This window comes from Ochotona princeps, chromosome 33 (assembly GCF_030435755.1).
Source record: "Ochotona princeps isolate mOchPri1 chromosome 33, mOchPri1.hap1, whole genome shotgun sequence".
Lineage (NCBI taxonomy): Eukaryota > Metazoa > Chordata > Mammalia > Lagomorpha > Ochotonidae > Ochotona > Ochotona princeps.
This window is the reverse complement of record NC_080864.1, coordinates 936,128-952,033: the sequence shown is the minus strand read 5'-3', so window position 1 is coordinate 952,033 and position 15,906 is coordinate 936,128. Positions and strand designations below refer to the sequence as shown.

Genomic DNA, 15,906 nt, shown 5'->3' with positions numbered 1-15,906 from the left:
AAACTTCAGAATCTTAAGGACCTTGGCTCCTCTCTGCGTGTGCCTGCATCTCTGCCTGGGCCTGGGGCCGCTGGGTGAGGCTCCTCTCTGTGTGTGCCCGCATCCCTGCCTGGGCCTGGGGCCGCTGGGTGAGGCTCCTGTGTGTGCCCATATCCCTGCCTGGGCCTGGGGCCGCTGGGTGAGGCTCCTCTCTGTGTGTGCCCGTTCCAGCTGGCCGTGCCCATATCCCTGCCTGGGCCTGGGGCCGCTGGGTGAGGCTCCTCTCTGTGTGCCCGCATCCCTGCCTGGGCCTGGGGCCACTGGGTGAGGCTCCTGTGTGTGCCCGTTCCAGCCTGCTGTGCCCGCATCCCTCAGGCACTCAAGTGGTCACCTGCGAGGTCCCAAGGTCCACGCCAGGTGCGGTGGCGACCAGCCCACACCTGCCAAGCAAGGCCGCGCCCACAGGGTGAGGTGCCCGTCCGTCACATTTATTGTTTCAAGGTCACACAGGTCAAGTAACATCTCCAAACATCTCCAGCAGGAGGGGGTCAGGGGTCAGGGGGCCTGGCGGCTCCATCCTGTACTCAGGCACCGCGCCTGGCACCAGGGGACGTGGCTCAGCCCCACTGGCGGGGAGGCCCTGGATGTGAGGTGTGGGCGGTGGGGGGAAGGGGTCCCATCCCGCAGCTCCTGCCTCTGCGGGAGAGGCTGGGGACCCCCACCCGCTTCAAGGAGCAGGCCCCGGTCCACAGACGGTGGGGCGGGCCGTGGGGGCAACCCCGCTCTTCGTGACGGGGTGGTCTCACACTCTGTGGCTCTGCGGTGGGAGACAGTGCGTGAAGGCAGGGAGGCCCGAGGGGCGGGCACGCAGCCCCCCAGCATCCACCCTCGCCCACCTGGGCGCCTCGGCTAGAGCTCGTCATGGTTGCCGTCCAGGGGGCCGTCGGGCGGCGGCTCCGAGCAGGCGGCCGGCGTGGTGAGTTCCATGAGGTACTCGCAGCGGCTGGGCTCCGTGGTGCTGGTCACGGCCGTCTCCTTGCCACACAGCAGGCGCACCTGCCGGGCGGAGGGCAGGCAGCGCTCGGGGGGCTGGCCGGGGCTGGGGGTGCCCGCCCGCCCGCCCAGGGACCGCTGCCCACCGCCAGCACGCCATCTGCTGCCAGCCGGCCGCCCACCCCAGGCCAGCACTCACCGTGGTGGAGCGGTTGGGGCCCTGCCAGCAGCCCGTGCCCTGCTCGTACTTCATGGCGCTGAACCTGTCGTGCTCGGGGCCGGCCCAGGAGCCCCAGGTACTGCAGGAGGTCAGGGCAGGAGGTGGTGAGCGGGGCCACCCCCAGCCCCATCCGTGCCCCTGGGCTGGGCCCTGCGCCCCAGGACACTCACCCGAGGCTAGTGGGGGACCCGCCCAGCTTGGGCTTCTGGGACACAAGCTTGAAGGGGCAAAGCCGGTAGACATATCTGGGAGGGGAGGGCGGGGGACAGAGACATGAGCGGGCTTCTGGCCGTGGGGACGCGGGCCCAGAGGCGCCTGCACCCCACTCCACCGCGCCCACCTCCACCCCACCCCGCTGCGTGCCACGCTGGCTCCTGGCCCCAGGGACGCACTCGTTGGTGGTCAGCTCGTAGCACTGACTGTACAGGTAGGCGAACTCCCCTTGGGGGCCAAAATCGAAGGAGATTTCCTGCTCCAAGTCCCTGCAGTGGGGGGAGGGGGCAGTGAGCCAGGAGGACGGACCTGCCCTCCCCCGGGAGGCCCCGGGTTGCCATGGTGATCCCCCCAGCAGCAGGTGGGGATCGGGGAGGGGGGCACGATGCCCACCTGAGGGACTCCTCCAGGTCCTTCAGGGAGCGCTCCGCCTCCTCGAATTTGCTCCTGGCCTCCTGGGCGGCTACAGGGAAGGAGTGGGGTGGGGTCAGACGTGACGCGTCTTCCCGCCGGCCCCCAGAGCAGGGACTGGGAGCTGGATGGGGGGGACCGTCTTCCGACGACACCCACTCCGGCCCAAGCTCCTGGGGTCACACTCCTGGAGGTCCGACTGGGGAGGCCAGTGGGAGGGGACCCCTGGGGTTGGCAGGGGTGGTGGGGGTGGCAAGGCTTGCTGGGCGCAGGGGCAGCAGCGGCAGGTGCGCGGGGTCCCCCAGCCTGTCCACCCCTCACCATCGATGAGAGCCTGGGTCTGCTCGTCATACGGGGGCATCTTGTCTTCTGGGGTGCTGGCCGGCGGTGGGGGCGCCAGTGGGGGTGGGGCCTCCTGGAAGGGGGGTGGAGTCAGAGAGCAGCCCTGCCCCCACCCACCCCCAGCTCCCTGCCTGGGGAGGGGGGGACACCCACACCCCCCACACACCTTGGGGTGCTCCTCCTGCACCTCAGAATCATCCTCCTCCTCCTCCTCCTCCTCTTCCTCCTCCACCTCCTCCTCTTCCTCTGTGGGCAGCGGAGGGGCCGTGGTCAGGTCAGGGATGGAGGGTTCCGGAGACTCGGTGGGCAGTGCCTGGACAGGAGGGGTGGGCAGCCGGGTGGTCACTGGAGGTCAGGGCAGGGTCGGGGCAGGACAGCAGCCACCCTTCCCCCACGAACCTCAGACCGGTACTTGTCCCGGATGGCAGCCCAGACGCGGTCGTGGAAGGAGGCGGCGTCCGTGTGGGCGTCTCCCCCGAGGAGCGCCTGTACAGGGAGCACGGGGCAGCCTTGGCATCGGGGCAGCCTTAGCATCGGGGCCTCCCTGGGGACCCAGGGCCCGCCCCTAGCAGCATGGGAGGGGGCCTCGGGCTGCGGTACCAGGCACAGGGCGGGCAGGGCCGGAGCTGGCTGCGCAGCTGCAGCCTGCAGGGGGCACTGGAGGCCTGGCACGGCCCACCGGCCGGCAGGGGCCTGATGGGGCTGGGCAAGGGGGTGTGTGCGGCGTCGGGCCTGGGTACCTGAGCCTCCTCTTCGGACAGCACCCCGTCCCCATCCCCGTCCAGCTCAGGGTGGGTCTGCAGCTCAGCCAGCGTGACCCTGCGGGGGGGGGCAGTGAGGACCCTAGGATGACCCCCACCCTACCCCCAAAGCACAGCCCCCCTTCCCGAATGCACCTGGCTTCCACCCTTGGGATGGGGGAGCTGACCTCGGCCTCTGCCCCCCCTCAGCCCCTAGCCGGGAGCGGGGGTCTCCGAGCCGGCCTGGGCCCCGCCAGCGCACTCACGTTCCGTCCGCGTCGTCGTCCAGCTCCTGGAAGGCCTCGGCGGCCAGCGCCTGCTCCCGCTGCGCCCTGGACGCGGCCTGCTGCTCTGTGAGGCGATGGGTGCCGTCAGCCCGCTCCCTGGGCCTGCCCACAACCATCTGGGCCAGGGGCTGACCCCGACACACTTCCCCGTCCTGGGCATCTGGGGAGGACTGGCGGGAGCTGAGGAAGCGTCCAGGAGCACCCAGGGTCTGAGCGGATGACCAGCATGGCGGAGAAGCCGCTGGAGGGAAGCCCCACGCGCCCAGCACAGCACGGCGTGAAGTCCCGTGCTCCCGAGCGCCCTGTGAGGTGGCAGGGAGGGTCCCTGGCACCCACAGGAGGCCCGGAAGGAGTTCCTAGTGCCCTATCCTGGCTGTGGTGGGCATGTATTTTTTTAATGGAAAGTCAGATACACAGAGAGGAGGAGAGACAGAGAGGAAGATCTTCTATCCATTCATTCACTCCCCAAGTGGCTACAACAGTCAGAGCTGAGCCGACCTGAAGCCAGGAGCCAGGAGCTTCTTCCGGGTCTCCCACGGGGGTGCAGGAACCACGCCGGCCATGCCCCATGGCCCACGCCCACCGGCCGTACCTTCCCACAGCTTCTGGTGCCGCTGCTTGGCCTCCTGCTCCGGCTTCTCGGCCTCCTCCTTCAGGGCCCGCAGCGCCTCCACCTGCTCCTCCAGGGACTTCTTCCCGGACTGCAGCTCCAGGACCTTTTGCTGGGTGGGCCGAGGGCAAGGGGTCGGCTCTCCGACAGCTCTGCCCGCCACCCCCCCACACCCATGCCCGGCCTGCTGCTCCGGCCACCCTGGAGCCCTCGGGTCCCCACGACAAGGCTGGCCTGGTGCCTGGCACGCACCCCCTGGCGAACTCCAGCTCATCAGCCAGAGACCCCCTCCTCCGGAAAGCCTGCCCTCCTTGCCTTGCCCGTGCCCAGCACCACGGGGTCGAGGCAGAGGTGCGGGGAGAGACCGTCTCCTCTGGGCTTGTCACTCCTTGCCCCACCAGCCCTGGGCGTCACTCCCGTCCCTCTGTCACTCCCGTCCCTCTGTCCACCCCATGGGACCCCTGGAGGCAGGCCCGGGGTGGCCTCCCGCCCAAGTGCCTGTTGGCATGTAAATCTCACGGGAGGAGGGTGGGTGCCGGGCTGGGCGAGCCCTGAGCTGTGGGGGCCTGAGGGCGGGCGCCCCACTCCCGCTGTGAGACTTTGTTCCATGCCTCCTGGCCTCCCGCCAGGAACCTCGCATCCTCCTGCCTCCCCAGGAGGGCGATAGTCACCTACGTGGCTCCCTCAACCGGGACCTCACTTAGCTACGGGCGTGAGAGGGGAAGATCTGGAACGTTCCATGAGCTGGGACTCACGCAATAGCCCAGGTGGTGGTGGGCAGGGCAGGGCAGGGCCAGACAACTCCTCCCCAAGCCACGTCCTGAGCTGACGGCGCCTCTGTACCCTCACCTGCCACCCTCAGCCCACACGATTACACCGCCCCAGCCCTGCCCCTCTCAACCCCGTAGCCCCCACCCCAGGCCCCCAGGCCCCCACCCCAGGCCCACCTGCTTCTCCTCCCGCGTCTTCTTCCAGTCCTCAATGAGGATCTTCTTGAGGCGGAAACCTTCCCGTGTGACTTCCGCCATCTCCTGCAGCGACTCCCTCTCCTTCCGGCCCTTCTCCCTGTCAGGGGAGGACAGAGCAAGGCACTCCATCAGGGGCCCAACAGGGCGGCCTCTTCCACATGGGGCCGGAGCAGTGGCTCCACACGCTAGTCCTCCACCGGTCAACACCAGGATCCCACGTGGGTGCTAGTTCACATCCCGGCTGCTCCCCTTCCCACCCAGCTCCCTGCCTGTGGCCTGGAAAAGCGGTGGAGGACGGCCCAAAGCCTTGGGACCCTGCACCCGCGTGGGAGACCCGGGAGAGGCTCCCGGCTCCTGGCTTCGGATCAGCTCCGGCCGTTGTGGCCGCTTGGGGAGTGAACCAGCGGATGAAAGATCTTTCTGTCTCTCCTCTCTGTAAATCTGCCTTTCCCTCCTGCTCCGGCCCCACCAGCCTCAATTCCCTCTCCTCCAGGGCATGGGGCGCAGGGAGAGAAGCTCGAAGTGAGCTCCCCAGGGGCCAAGGAGAGAAGGGTCAGACGGCCAACGGAAGGCCAACCCGTGGCCAGCACGCACCTCTGCTGTCAGCACACCCCACCCTGTCCGGCCACTCCACACTTGCTCCCCGCGTCCCCCCGCCACCGTCACCCCAACAACCCTGGGCACCCACGCCTTCAGACACCAGAGAGACCTGTGTCCCTGTTGCGGCCAGCCCTGTGAGCTCCGAATGGCGACAGGACCCTGAGGCCACTTGGGAACTTGCCTCACCGGCAGGGCCCGTGGAGCGGGGACCCGCTAGGGCCACGCGTGGGTCGGCGGGGAGGGAGGGAGGGAGGGAGGCGGGAGGTCCGGGTCTGCGCCCGGCACATACTTGCACATGTTATCACACACGATGCCACTGTTGTACTCGTCCGTCCCGTCGCAGCAGTCTGGGGCACAGGTGGGGGAAGCGGTGCTGCCGTCAGGCCTGGTACGGCCTCCCCGCCTCCCCTCCGCCTCCGTCCTCACCCCGCAGCTCACCACAGACTCCGTCATTGACGCGGCTCGACAGGATGTACAGGGGCCTGTACCCGGCGTTCGTGCAGTGGAAGCTGCCGTTGGGGCAGGCGGCCGTGCCTGCGGGGTCGAGGCAGCCAGCTCAGCCCAAAACAGGACCCCGACTGTGCCATTCTCTCAGGGGCTGCCTCTGCGGGTCCCTCACCTGACCTCTGAGAAACGCACCCTGCCCCGCTCTCCCGGGACAGCCAGGGTGCGGGGTCTCCTGCGGCCGTCCCACCGACGTGCCCCTGTGTCAGTGTCTCCCCCAACCTGCCCGCGGGCAGCCCCCTGGGGGACGCGGCCTGGGCCGGCCTGGGCATCACAGCAGGTGCTCAGGGAGACCCGGATGTTCACACGCACCTGGCTCGTCCGACCCATCTTTACAGTCACAGTAGTCATCATTGACCTGGTCGAACGGGACAGTGGCCGAGCCGTCCAGGCAGGTAAAGGGCTTGGTTTCGTCGTAGAAGTGATGGTCTTTAGGGAGCAAAAAAAAAGGGAAAAGTGGGGTGGGGACACTCGACCTGGGCCTCTCCGCTGGGAAACTGAGGCCAAAAAACCCCAAAGGCCACTTCCTCACCACCATGTGCAGACACTCACTGGCCAGAGAGACGCCCCGGGGTCTCTTGACCTCCACGGTCCAGCCGAGGGGCAGCAGCGCCAGCAGCAGCGCCAGCAGCATCTTGCAGGGCGGGCGGCTATAGGGCCGAAGTCCCTTACTCCCCAAAACGACGCTGCAAGGAGAGGCACCCCAAGTTAGCAGGAGGAGGCTGCTGCTTGCCAAAGCCGCCCCCAGCTAGGCAATGAGGTCTCCCGGCTTTGGGGTTCAGCAGCCCACCCCTCCCTGGACCCCCCATCTTGGCCACTTCGCTCAAGTCCACGGTGGGGAGAAGGAAGAGGGGGTACCCCAATTCCCGCCAATGACCCCAGGGAGTGCATAGGCTCCCTCCACTCACACACACCATCAAACGCTCCGGGAAGTCGGGGTTCCCTGCATGTTCGCCCGCTGGCTCACCTCCCACCCACGAGGCGCGAGCAAAAAATGAATAACACTCACCGCGCCCACCGGGGAGCACGATTCCGGCTGCAGAAAAAAGGAGAAAAAAAGGCGGAAGGGCCTGGACACGTCACGTCCGGCCGCAGGCCGCGCCCCGAGCCCGACCTCGCCAGGACGCCATGTTGGGAGTGGCCCGCGCGGGCGCTGCCGGAAGCGTGGCCGCCATCTTGGGGAGGACGTGAGGGAAGCCCGAGGGGAGACGGCGCTCGGGAGGCGCGCTTAATGGCGGCAGAGCCGCGGGCCTCCATCTTGGGAGTGGCGGCCTGGGCCACCCGGAACAGACCCTTCCGGAAGCCGACCGCAGACGCGACCTCCCCGCCCCGCGACGCGTCGGCATCGCGAGGACCGTCCCCTCCGCGGAGGCTCTGCCAATGAGAGCGCTGGCTGGAGGTTTCCATGGGAACGCGGCGGGGCGGGGGGCGGTTTCCTAGCAACCGGGAGATGCTGAGCGGTTCCCCCCCCCCCATACACACAACCCCGACCCCGGGCCGAGCCGTCGGAAGGTCCAGTGTCCCCCAGAAAGCCCGAGGGATCGGAGCTGACACGGCGGCTGCGGCTGTGGGACTGGGACGACTGACCTCGCCGCCCCCCCGAACACCCGGGGACCCCTGGGTCCCCCAACCCCAAACATGACGTCCGCCCTGTGCCTGCTGGGCTCTGCCAACGCCCTGGGCAGCCAGGACCAGGCTCTGACGGCCTCTTCCAAGGCCAGGGGCAGCAAGATCCCGGCCAAGCGGGGCCCCCAGGCCCGAGGAAAGGGCATACCTCCGGCCTGGCCCCCGCTGCCCTCCAAGTCCAGCGCCGTGCTCCCCGGGGTGCTGCACCCCGACGTGCAGTCCCACGTGGTGGGCTTACAGAAGAAGGTGCAGCTCCTAGGTAAGACGGTCCTAGGAGACCGAGAGGGAGCGGCCCGGGCGCGCCCCCCACCGCACGCGTCCCCGTGATGACCCCGGGGGGCTTCTGCAGGCAAATGCCCTCTGAATCCATGCTCTCTTCAAACCTTCTCCCGGGCCACCACTGTCCAGTACTTCACGCGTGTGTGTGTGTGTGTGTGTGTGCCGTTAACGCTTGCTGGGGAAACACAGGAGAGAAAACCAGGCTTTCCAAGTATAAATCCTACCTCACGGACAGAGTAACTCCGGGTTAAGCCACGGCTTGCTGCGCCCGGATCCCACAGGGGCTCAGGTTCGAGTCCCGGCTGCTGCACTTCCCACCCGGCTGCCTTGCTCGTGGCCTGGGGAAGCAGTAGGGGACGGCCAACAGCCACGGGTTCTCCGAGAGCGAGTTTCCTCTTCCTAGGGCATCTCGATGTGTTTCTCATTGTCACACCGTGGGTGCAGAGGCGGCTGCGGCCTTTGTGAATGTAGGCTGGCCATTGGCAGAAAGTCACTATGAGCTGTCATGCCAGCCACGCAGAGGGTACCTGGTGGGCAAGTCGGTGTGGTTGTTGCCGTCTTTAACAGTGGGGTGGCTATTGCGCATAGCCGCTGAAGACTTGGGATGGGGACAGCCTCATCCCATGTTGGAATGCCTGTGCCAGGCCCCATACCCACTTCTGCCACCCTCCCCGATTCCCTAAAATGTACCCTGGAAACTAACAGGTGAAATAAAAATCAAATTTAAAAATAGAAAAACAAAAAATAACAAGCTTAATTTTTAATATCTTATTGGAAAGTCAGATATACCAAGAGGAGGAGAGACAGAGAGGAAGATCTCCCATCTAATGATTCACTCCCCAAGTGGCCACAACGGCCGTAGCTGAGCTGATCCAAAGACAGGAGCCAGGAGCCTCTTCTGGGTCTCCCACGTGGGTGCAGGGTCCCAAGGCTTTGGGCCGTCCTCCACTGCTTTCCCAGGCCACAGGCAGGGATCTGGGTGGGAAGTGGAGCAGCCAGGACTCAAACCTGCACCCCTATGGGATGCTGGTGCGTTCAAGGTGAGGACTTTAGCCGCTAGGCCACCACACGAGGCCCAAATGAAGTGTTTTTAGTTAACTATTTATTTGAAAGGCAGCTAGAGAGAGAGAGAGAGAGGGAGCAGGATTGAGACCTTCCATCCACCTGTTCATTCACCAGATGGTTGCCACAGCCAGGGCTGGACCAGGTTGACACTAGGAGCCTGGAAGTCCTTCCGGGCTCCCCGGATCTGGCAGGGGCCCAAGCACGTGGGCCATCATGCTGTTGCTTTCCCTGGCGCCTTAGCAGACAGCTAGGTAGGAAGGCATAGCTCCCAAGCGGTGGCCTACCCACTGCACTGACGGAGGCTACAACCCAGAGCCTCAAGTTCCTCCCAGGCCACTCTAGCATGGCTGCCAGGCTTGTGTGTTGGCCAACCTCTCCACTCCCCTCACCCTGCCGCCACCAGAGGGTGACCGGAAGGCTTTTCATGAGAGCTCCCAGTGGGACATCAAGAAAAACCAAGATGTCATCAACCAGCTCCGTGAGGAGACCAAGAAGCTGCAGCTACAGCTGGCCGACCTGCTGCAGGTGGGGGCACAGGGGTGCTGTGTGGGGGTGGAGAGCAGGATGGGGAGAGGGAGGGGGAGAGGGAGGGGGAGGAGAGGGGGCAGGGCAGAGGGAGGGGTGGGGAGGGGCAGGGCGGAGGGAGGGGGAGAGGGAGGGAGGGCGGTGGGGGAGGAGTGGTGGTAGAGGGAGTGGCTGGCGGGTAGAGGGCAGGTTGGAGGGAGGGGCTAGGTGAGGGAGGGCAGGTGTGAGGGGGGCAGGGCACCCACGGGTGGCTGGGTGAGGGAGGGCAGGTGTGAGAGGGGCCAGGCGCCCACGGGTGGCTGGGTGAGGGAGGGCAGGTGTGAGGGGCCGGGCACCCACGGGTGGCTGGGTGAGGGAGGGCAGGTGTGAGGGGCCGGGCGCCCACGGGTGGCTGGGTGAGGGAGGGCAGGTGTGAGGGGCCGGGCGCCCACGGGTGGCTGGGTGAGGGAGGGCAGGTGTGAGGGGCTGAGCGCCCACGGGTGGCTGGGTGAGGGAGGGCAAGTGTGAGAGGGGCCGGGCGCCCACGGGTGGCTGGCCCTCCACTCCCAGGGTGATGAGAAGGTGATCCATGCTGTGATCCAGGACTGGAAGGAGGAGAGGCCCTACCTGCAGAACAGGACCTGTGAGGTTTGTCACCCTCCTCCCCCCTGCAGCCCCGCACGCTGCCCCGCACCACTCAGCCCTCCCAGGGGTTGCCACGGCAGCAGCCGGAGATGGACGCAGTCCATGCTTCAGTATGCAGTGGCAGATTCACAGAAAAGGCGAAACAGAGATCTTCCATGTGCTGGTTCAACCCCCAGAGAGCTGCAGTGGCCAGAGCTGGGCCGATTCGGAGCCAGCAGCTTCCTCCAGGTCTCCCACGCGGGTACAGGGGACCAAGGACTTGAACAATCTGAGGCAGGTGGATCGGGAGTGGAGCAGCCGGGACTCAAACCAGCACCCACATGGGCTGCCTGCTCTGTCCCGCTGTCCACGCTGGAGCTTCAGTTTTATTTAACAACCTTCATGTGACAAAATGTGCCACCCGAGATGGAATGCAGCATCCCATGAGGGCACCGGTTCGTGTCCCAGCTCCTTCAGTTCCGACCCAGCCCTCTGTGAATGTGCTTGAGTGCCCGGGACCCTACACTCAGACAGGAGACCCGGAAGCAGCTCTGAGCTCCTGGCTTCGGGGAGGAAACCAGTCAATGGGAGATATCTCTCTAACTCTATCTTTCAAAGAAATGCATCCTTGAGTTCACTTGGGCTGTTAGTCACTGCCGCCGAGGCATCTTAGCAGAAGGAGCCACAGCTGGGACTAGAACCCAAGCCCTCGGCTACGGTGTAACATGGGCACGTCAGGCGGCGGCCAGGAAGATGTCACCCACGTGACTTGGCTGCCCTAGGACACAAGGAGTGGGCATGGAAGGACAGACCTGAAGGCCACCTACGAAACAGAAGAGAGAGGATCCCGAGGAATGTAGGGGTGGGGGACAACACGAAGCGTGGGGCTGGCCCAGTGCTGGGGGCTCCTGGACCTGAGCCCCGAGGGGAGTGTGGGAGAGGAAGGGTAGGTTTGGGGTCCCACTCGGGCACACCCCAACTTGGCCTTACCATGTGCAGTCCCCGGGGAGACCTCCAGAGGACGCAGTTCAGCCCACAGAGGCTGGATTAAGCCATCTTTTTTTTTTTTTTTAAGATTTATTTATTTTTATTGGAAAGTCAGATATACAAAGAGATAGGGAGGAAAATCATCCGTCTGATGATTCACCCCTCAAGCGGCCACAATGGCTGGAGCTGAGCTGATCTGAAGCCAGGAGCCAGGAGCTTCCCACGCGGGTGCAGGGTCCCAAGGCTTTGGGCAGTCCTCAAATACTTTCCCAGGCCACACGCAGGGAGCTGGATGGGAAGTGGGGCAGCCGGGACTCAAACCGGCACCCCTATGACGAGGATTCATGCACTGAGCCACAGCGCTGGGACCCATATATAAATACTGTTCTGAAACTGGCAGCAGGCTAGGGCGCCCCGATTTCATACCAGTGTGCCCGGCTCTGATTCCCGGCTCCCTGCCTGGGCAGACCCTGGAAATGATGAGGTTTCTGGGCTGGAGACCCCGAGGACCTCCTGGTCTCCCCACTCTGGCCTCAGCCGCTGGCGCTGCAATTTCTGTAGACATGGTGGGGGTTCACGACCCGGTCGATGTGGGGGAGAGTGTTGGCTCGAGCGCCGCTCAGTGGCAGAAGGAGACACAGGGCAGGACGGAGCAGGTGCGGCGTCCACACCTGTCTGTCTGTCTGTCTGTCTCTCTGTCTCTCTCCAGCAAGCCCTGCAGCACCTCGACAGGCAGCTGAGCGAGAAGGTGAAGCAGCTGAACGCGGCGCGCCACCAGCTGTGGCTGCGGCAGAAGTGGCTGGACGAGCTGCGGCTGCGCCACGGCCTGCGCCAGCTGGAGATGCTGGAGGTGCGGGACAGCAGCACGGAGATGGCCAAGGTCAGGCACCCCGCCTCCGCCCGGGGGTGTCCGGGTGACTTGCAGGACGGCACCGGGAGGCAGCGAGCTCAGGCCGGCTCCCCGCTGCTCCCCTAGACCTTGCGGAACCTGGAGAACCGCCTGGAGAAGGCGCGTATGAAGGCGGAGGAGGCGGAGCGCATCACCCAAGTGTACCAGCAGCTCAAGGCCTATCTGCAGGTGAACGGGGGACCGGGCGGAGGAGGGACACGAGGACGGCTCCGCGCAGGGGCGGCGGGGGTCGGGAAGGACCGCCTGGCCCCAGGGGACAGCAGCCCTGCCACTCCTCCACGTCCCCAGGAGGAGAGCCTTGCCATGGGGAACCGGCTGGACTCCGCCGAGGCCCAGGTGTTGAAGACTAAACAGGAACTGGCGGAACTGCACGTGGTGAACCAGGCCGCGCTGCATGCCCGGGACACCGCCAAGGTGTGTGTGTGTGAGGGGTGGGCAGAGCTGGCCGGCCAGCTGACCCCTGAGTGACTGCGTGTGTGCGCGCGCGCGTGTCCAGGGGACCCCGAGCTCTCTCGTGCACCTCCCCACCCCACCCCCAGAATCAGCTGCAGAATCTGGAGGAGACCGTGTTACGGGAGCGCAAGAAGCGCGAGCGCTACGTGAGCGAGTGCAAGAGGCGCGCGGAGGAGAAGAAACAGCAGAACGAGCGCATGGAGCGCAAGGTGCGGTGCGCCCCGCCCGTCGAGGTTCCGAGGTTCCGCCTGCAGCCCTCCCCTACCCCGCCAAGCAGGCCGAGCAGGGCGTGGGGTGACCCTCCCCCGCCAGCTGACCCCTCCCGGGGGTGGGGGGCCTGGACCCACGCCCTGTGCGCGCCCGCCCGCATGGCAGACCCAGCGCGAGCACCTGCTGCTACAGTCCGAAGACACCATCCACGAAGGGCACCTTGGCAAGGATGAGGAGCTGCGGCAGCGCTGGGGCGTGTACCAGCTGGAGATGATCTTTGGCAAGGTCAAGGACGCCACGGGCGCGGCCGAGACGCACGTGAGTCGGCCACCTACCTTCTCCCTCCACCAGCGCCAACCGGCTGCCCTCGGCCCACTCCGATTTCTGGGTAGAAAGGTGCCTGGGTGGATGAGGATGGTAGGAAACAGAACCAAAAGATAGCGTTGATTTGGTTGGAGCTCCGAGCACTGCCAGAGTCCCGCTCCAGCCGAGTTGGGAACTCGAGAAGGGTGCGTGGATGAGGCGCAGGGAGGAACGAAATGGGACCAGGATCATCATGGGCAGTGCGGGAAAGCTGTCCCCTTTATTTATACAGAAGCAAACTCCGGCTCAGACTTTACCTCATGGTCAGGTGGGTGTTTCTAAGGATAATTCTGTTTCACCTTAAAGCAGGATGTTACCCATCCTGACCCTGTGGTTAGGAAGTTCTCAATAGACGCGCATAGCAACCAGTTACACATTCCTACTACAACTCTCATCCTACAACTTCATCTTGAATCAGCTAAGGGAGGAAGTGCATCACAGAGGAGGGACCTAAAGATGAAGGAAAGAGGGAAGAAGAGGTTCCCACCACACCTGGGGACGGAACACCCTGGATCAGCATATGGTCAGTGGGGGCAGCAATAATAAAAGGCCCTTTGGCTAAAACAGTATCAGCAACATCAACTTCTAAGCTCACGTTGGCAGTGAACATGAACCGTAGAGGCAGACAATGCCTGAGTAGATTACAGAATTCTCAGCGGGCTTGTCCGGTGTCCACGCAAAGGGAGGTGGAGCTGCATTCGGGTGGTCGCAGAGACATCCGCCGGGCCCTGCCGTGCAGCGGAAAGTTCCTTGTGGCCTTGCCTGCAGTGGGACAACACTCTACACACCTTCCCGTCTTCCACACCCACCGCACGGACCCCAGCAGTGCGTGGAGCAAACATCTCCCCTGACCTGACACGGGGAAACGGCTGAGCGTCCCCGATGGTCCCGACCCTGGCTGACTCCTGACTGAGCCGGAGCTAATATGCACCTACGGCCCAGAGTTTTCTTAGAATATGCACTTTCCTGGAGCTTTTGTGAAAACCTTGCTGTAGGGCCTGGCGCGGTGGCCTAGTGGTTAAAATCCTCACATTGCACACCCCAGGATCCCATATAGGCGCTGGTTCTAACCCCAGCAGACCCACTTCCCATCCGGCTCCCTGCCTGTGGCCTGGGAAAACAGTGGAGGACGGCCCAAAGCCTTGGGACCCTGCACCCGTGTGGGAGACCCAGAAGAGGCTCCTGACTTTGGATTGGCTCAGCTGCAGGCATTGTGGCCACTTGGGTCTCCGTGTGAGGCGATTGCAGAAGCCCCCGCGTGGACCCCTCATCCCCCGCGTGACCAGGGGGTGCCGGGTGTCCCCGCAGTCGGTGGTGCGGCGCTTCCTGGCCCAGGGCGACACCTTGGCGCAGCTGGAGACGCTCAAGGGCGAGAACGAGCGGGTGCTGGTGACGCTGCGGGAGGAGAAGCAGCGGCTGCAGCGCGAGTTCGAGAACGTCAAGTACTCGGGCGAGGGCGCGCGAGTCAGGTGAGGCCCCCGCGGCGGGGCTCGGGGGGCGTGCGTCCACGGCTCCCCGGTGCCCACCGCCCTGCGCCCCCCGCAGCCAGCAGAAGCTGCAGGCCGAGATGCAGGGGCAGCTGCGGGCGGAGGAGCAGCGGCTGGGCGAGGCGCAGCGGCAGCTGGAGCGCACCCAGCGCGCCCTGCAGACGGCCAGGGAGTGCCTGGAGCATCTGGCCCGCAAGCTGGACCACGTCCCGGGGGTAGGCGCCCCGGGGGCCCGGGATCCGAGGGGGGCTCCTCCGCGCGCGCCCCACCGTGCCCCGGCAGACCCCGGCCCCCCGCCCCCGCCCGTGCAGGACGACGAGGACTACCAGGACAAGGAGCCGGACCCCAAGGCGCCTGACTACGTGCCCGCGCTGCTGCGCCTCGTGGAGGGGAAGCTGCTCAAGCTGCAGGCGCAGCTTAGCAGCCACGACGTTCCCGAGCTGCTGCGCCACGTGGCGACCCAGGAGGTGCGGGGCGGGGAGGGGTACACAGGGGCGGGGCCTGGGCAAGCGGGGGCGGGGCCTGGGCGGGCCTTGGGGTAAGTGGGGGTCGACCTGCCCCCTGAATACTGCCTGGAAGGGGGTGAGAACCAGGGTTGGGGCTTTAGGGGACACCCCCCCAGGCCTTCAGAAGGCGCGGCTAGGGGCGGCTTGACATTCCAGTCTGACCCAGAGGGGCGATGGTCCCGGGGCGCTGGAAGGGGTCCCCCTCACACCTCGGCCCTGTCCCTCCTGCCCCCCAGTTCTACGCCACCCTGGAGGGCAAGCTGCCCCCGTACAACACCCGCATCCCGCTGCCCCTGGCTGGCAGCAAGGACAAGTACTTTGGTCAGTCCAGGGCTTGGGGTGGGTAGAGGGGGCAGGGGGTCAGTACTTTGGCCAGTGCAGGGCTTGGGGTGGGCAGAGGGGGCAGGGGGTCAGTACTTCGGTCAGTCCAGGGCTTGGGGTGGGCAGAGGGGGTCCCCCGGTGCCCGGCGTCCAGCCCACCCACCTGTCCACCACCGTCAGACGAAGAGGACAGCGAGGATGAGGACGGCGAGGTGGTGACGCGCGCGGCGCTTAAGTTCCGATCTCAGAAATTTGTGGAAACCCGCAGCAAGAAACGCAATCGCTCGCGGAAGCCATAAGCTACACCCCACCCACCCCATCCCCCCAGTGTGGCCCCCCGAGCTCGCCCACAGGGTCCTCGCAGTGGGCAGGGGCAGCCTGGCCGAGGCCCTGGACAGGGAGCAGCAAGGGGCGAGCGCCGCCGGGAGCCGAGGCTGGGCGCCCCGGGTCGGCTGCTTCCCACGGTCCATCCGTGTGTCCCTGGAGGGCAGCGCCGGGATGGAGCAATAAAGGTCACGGATTGGCCTCCCGGAAGTCGGCGTGGCCTCTTGACCCTGCGTCGTCGTCACCCGTGGCTGCTCCCCCACCCCCCGGGTGGGGGGGGGGAGGCAAGCTGCTTCCCAACCAAGAGTGACCCACCTACAGCAGTGCCCCTTCCCTGCGCGGCCACACCTCGGCCCTCCCGCCCCTGCTCGCTGCCAGCT

General features: G+C 65.7%; 2 protein-coding genes across 2 annotated transcripts; one reads left to right on the top strand and one right to left on the bottom strand.

Annotated features, from left to right (window-relative positions):
* Nucleotides 1-577: 577 nt before the first annotated feature.
* Nucleotides 578-6,553, bottom strand: PRKCSH (protein kinase C substrate 80K-H). Its single transcript, XM_004595512.2, has 17 exons — nt 6,420-6,553; nt 6,180-6,296; nt 5,802-5,897; nt 5,653-5,710; nt 4,743-4,860; nt 3,778-3,907; nt 3,165-3,249; nt 2,899-2,977; nt 2,558-2,644; nt 2,325-2,471; nt 2,138-2,231; nt 1,799-1,868; nt 1,585-1,674; nt 1,363-1,437; nt 1,172-1,271; nt 876-1,035; nt 578-788 (listed from the first exon to the last, which is right to left on the bottom strand). The coding sequence occupies exons 1-16, from the start codon at nt 6,499-6,501 to the stop codon at nt 889-891; spliced, it is 1,575 nt and encodes a 524-aa protein (XP_004595569.2). The 5' UTR covers nt 6,502-6,553; the 3' UTR covers nt 578-788; nt 876-888.
* Nucleotides 6,554-7,480: 927 nt separating this feature from the next.
* On the top strand, nt 7,481-15,606 carry ODAD3 (outer dynein arm docking complex subunit 3). The gene is made up of 13 exons (XM_004595759.2): nt 7,481-7,752; nt 9,241-9,362; nt 9,912-9,989; nt 11,662-11,832; nt 11,929-12,030; nt 12,151-12,276; nt 12,402-12,524; nt 12,691-12,843; nt 14,197-14,357; nt 14,434-14,590; nt 14,687-14,842; nt 15,118-15,202; nt 15,383-15,606. Exons 1-13 carry the CDS (start codon nt 7,506-7,508, stop codon nt 15,499-15,501), a joined length of 1,800 nt encoding a protein of 599 aa, XP_004595816.2. The 5' UTR covers nt 7,481-7,505; the 3' UTR covers nt 15,502-15,606.
* Nucleotides 15,607-15,906: the final 300 nt, after the last annotated feature.